Source organism: Prorops nasuta, unplaced genomic scaffold (genome assembly GCF_024137725.1).
Source record: "Prorops nasuta isolate Cenicafe-Biocafe unplaced genomic scaffold, Cenicafe_Pnas_1.2 PNAS00001, whole genome shotgun sequence".
In the NCBI taxonomy this organism is placed as follows: domain Eukaryota; kingdom Metazoa; phylum Arthropoda; class Insecta; order Hymenoptera; family Bethylidae; genus Prorops; species Prorops nasuta.
The window spans coordinates 17,285,454-17,289,259 of record NW_027116798.1 but is presented as its reverse complement, the minus strand read 5'-3'; the positions used below and the strand labels follow the sequence as shown (position 1 = coordinate 17,289,259).

Here is a 3,806-nt window from a genome sequence, read left to right as displayed (position 1 = left end):
ATCCTCTCGGTCAATTAATTCCATGAATGCCTGTAAATACAAATCTATTATAACCATACAATATACGTTAAAATAACAAATTTTCTCCCACTTATCTATTTCCATTTTAACAAACTATCTATCCTTTAATTCTATTGCACTTATTTAATCAATCTTCCTTCCTATATAATCTCACTCAACATCTGTACTTAATTTTCAATCATTTCGGTCAATCTATTACTAATCAATACTAATACGTTATTACTATAGTCCTATTGCAATCATTATCTCTTCTTTCAGTCTAATCCACCACTTACTTAAAATCTCTATCATTTTCAAAAAATATCTTTTAGTTTTGGCGACATTAAAGCTTACCTTGAAAGCGTCCTTTTGAACCTGCATTAAATTAAGTCCAATATCTGCAATGTGTGTCATATTGCTTTTAATTGCTCTTGTACATGATACGTTAATTGCTGAACCTTTCTTGTATCTCCTGGCTAAATTAAATATTTTCTTATCTCATTCTTTTTCTGTTCGAAGCTGATGTATGTTTACACACATTTGGTAAAGATGTTTCATGTCATTCGTTAAGTAACCTGTAATAATATATAATATTTCACAAAGAAGTAAGTTCTTTCGCATCTTAAAAATCAGAATTATAAAAAAGGGGAAACTTATCTAAAATTATGATCCTTATTAAGCTTTCCATCATGTTCAATGAGACAAGTTAAATTAAATTTTCCATTTAAACCTATTTATGTCACACTCATTGTTTTTAAAAGTGGAATTAGTGTATGTTGGTGTATGTTTGCCAGTGATGCCAGATTGTTTACTATAGTTAATAGATATAGTACGTTTATCTATAGTTCAATCAGTACTGCCAACTGTCCGCAACAGAATATACAAAATTTTTAGGAAAACTGTCACCGACCCCTTTCACCAACCGTGGTTATGTTAAACCGAGTTTAAAAAGTGTTACCAACTAATGAAAACCACAAGAAATTTATTTTCAAAGGTTTATGGCCTGCGCTTTTCAGCAATTTCAATTTGTCTTTCTGTGAATCTGTGATTCCGGAACAGAGGAATAGAGCTGCAAAAGCATAACGATTTTCACTTGTCAGTTATTACCTGAGGATCACTATCCATTCTTTTAATTACGAATGTTACAAAAAGAATTATATATATATATATATATATATGAGTTTAACTTTTTATGTCAAGGCAGTATTGTAATGTCGGAACACAAAAAAAAGAGACAATCTTTTACATATGAAGAAAAAATGAAATTAATTGAAATAATTAAGGAGTTTGCATCGATAATAGAAAATAAAAAAACCGATACTGTTGCGTCTGCTGAAAAAAATAAAACATGGGAGGAAATAAGTTCAAGATTTAATGCAATTTATGGAGAAAAAATAAGCATTGAAACATTAAAACAATTTTGGCATAATATCAAGAGTCAAACCAGGAAGTATTATGCAAACCTTAAGTTAGAACAACGTAAAACAGGTAAATAAATTTTAGAAGAAAGAATGTATTCAGTTTCAGTTATTAATAAATATTTTTACAGGTGGTGGACGAAACTATGTTAAACCAAATACTATTTATGAAAGTGCGTATGAAATTATACAGAAATCTATAGATGGCTTCTATAATCGCCATGACTCTGACCAAAGTATATCCTCAATGACAATCTGTACTGATAGCGTTTTGAATTCCCAAGAAAATGAAAATGAAGATCCTGATGATCCAGTGTTTGACGTAAAATGCTTTTATATTTGACTTCATAAAATAAAACAATACATATATATAAAGAAATAAGTTGCCAATCAAATTAATGTTGTTTCAGTTTTTAATAAAAGAAAATCATATTGATAAATGGAATAAATGGGATCCATCTAAACTTCAACAGCCTGTGAGCGAACCACTGAAAGTTATTAAAAATGGACCTTTAAAAGCAAGATTTTCAGCAACGCATCCATATAAAAATGTAGAATCAATGCAACATACTTTGCTAAAATGTAAAATTGACTTAGCAGAGATAATGAAGAAGCAACTACATGAGAAACACGATTTGGAAATGGAGCTTTTAAAGAAACAATGTACTAAAGAATCAGTTGCAATAAATCTACTTAACAGTAAGTTAAATATAGCGTTAAAAGAAAGGAATAATAATAAAAATAGTGAATATACCTTAGAATATTCAATTTAAAGCTGTGATATTGTGTGATCGAAAGCGAAAACAGTATTATTGTTTTCTAGTCAAATGTGTGTTATATAAAAGTTTAATTTTTGTTATTAAAATATAAATATTACATACATGTACACTTTATGAAAAGTTAATTTTAGTTTGTTACATTAAAATTAATATCATTTATAGTAGCTGAAATGTTAAGATATTTTTGTATAAAAATGCCTGTTTAATAAACCTTTAAAAGCTTGAAGACTAATTGTAAATTTGTTATATTTGGAATAAACTTAAGTAGTCAAATTTCTTGGAAACTTCTTCTAAGAGGGAAAATTGAACAAGTTCAACATTCTTCAAATTCTTCTGGCTCGAATGGCCTTGAAACGTCCATATGTGTTCTTCATCTTCTTTCATCTTCTGTAATGATACTTTGCAACCAATGAACAAACATTACAATCTAATAATCATTGTATAAACCAATTGTAGCTTACAAAACTATATTAACTCAACTTACTTTTGAAAATAATTTTCTATTAAATATTTCCTCTCATCTTGATGTAAAGCTTCAGAATAATTTTGCATTATATTTATATAATTTTCAAGATTGGAGTCTTCGGTTACTTCAGATCTTATAATATTGTGTAAAACAGCGCAAGCAATAATAACATTCATTGTTGTTTGTGGTGTTCTAAATCGAGAACCAATGGTTAAAATAGGAAATGTCCTACCCCAAACACCAAAGTTTCTTTCTATTATTGATCTACTTCGAATCTGCGATTCATTGTATAATATTTCAGCTGGTGTTTTTGGAATTAAAAGAGGGGTCATGAGGTATGGCAAATTTGGATACCCTGAGTCACCTAATATCATTTTATTTCCAAATTCTCCATTTTCAAACCGGGATTTAAGTACAGAGTTATGGAAAATGATTGAGTCGTGTGATGATCCAGGCCAGCGTGCAACAATATCCATAATTTGTAATCTTGCATTAACAATAACTTGCACGTTAAAGGAAAAAAAACCTTTTCTGTTTCTAAACAGTTCTGCATCTTCTCCACCTATAAAGAATATCCAATATATTAAAGATTATCCATTACTGAATAATATAAATATAAAAATGTATTACCATATGACTGAATAGGAATATGGACACAATCAAGTGCACCTAAAATTCTTATAAATCCTGCCTTATGAAAAATTTCTGCTTCAATTTTTAAAATATCATCACCTGATGGAAATTTGATAAATTCTGGACTCAATGCAGCTATCACATCCGACAATTTATGCACAATCCTTTGAGTTGTTGCTTCACTTATACCCACAAAATCACCAATTGCCATTAAAAATGAACCAGTCGCATAAAATCTTAAAGCCACCAGCAATTTTATAATAGGAGGAACTGGATCATTACTTACATTAGGATAGAGATAATAAAACAGAAAATTTAGACATGAATAAGTATTACATTTATTATCATTAAATAAAGGAATTGTGCCATGGTTTCTAATATATAATAAGGGCTGTATTCTACAAGTTAAAATAATATATATTATCTTACCGATAACTATTTGGCATAATGGCATTTTCAATTTTGCATAGCAGCATTCTAAAGTTTAATTTTGTAAGCTTAAATCTTCTT

The 3,806-nt window shown here is 29.0% G+C and overlaps 2 protein-coding genes across 2 annotated transcripts; one reads left to right on the top strand and one right to left on the bottom strand.

Moving 5' to 3' along the window:
* The first annotated feature begins 1,211 nt into the window (after positions 1 to 1,211).
* On the top strand, positions 1,212 to 2,191 carry LOC136773371 (myb/SANT-like DNA-binding domain-containing protein 4). Its single transcript, XM_066727011.1, has 3 exons — positions 1,212 to 1,488; positions 1,550 to 1,740; positions 1,829 to 2,191. The coding sequence occupies exons 1-3, from the start codon at positions 1,212 to 1,214 to the stop codon at positions 2,189 to 2,191; spliced, it is 831 nt and encodes a 276-aa protein (XP_066583108.1).
* Positions 2,192 to 2,677: 486 nt separating this feature from the next.
* LOC136773365 (putative nuclease HARBI1) lies at positions 2,678 to 3,507 on the bottom strand. The gene is made up of 2 exons (XM_066727001.1): positions 3,294 to 3,507; positions 2,678 to 3,225 (listed from the first exon to the last, which is right to left on the bottom strand). The coding sequence occupies exons 1-2, from the start codon at positions 3,505 to 3,507 to the stop codon at positions 2,678 to 2,680; spliced, it is 762 nt and encodes a 253-aa protein (XP_066583098.1).
* Between the last annotated feature and the right edge of the window lie 299 nt (positions 3,508 to 3,806).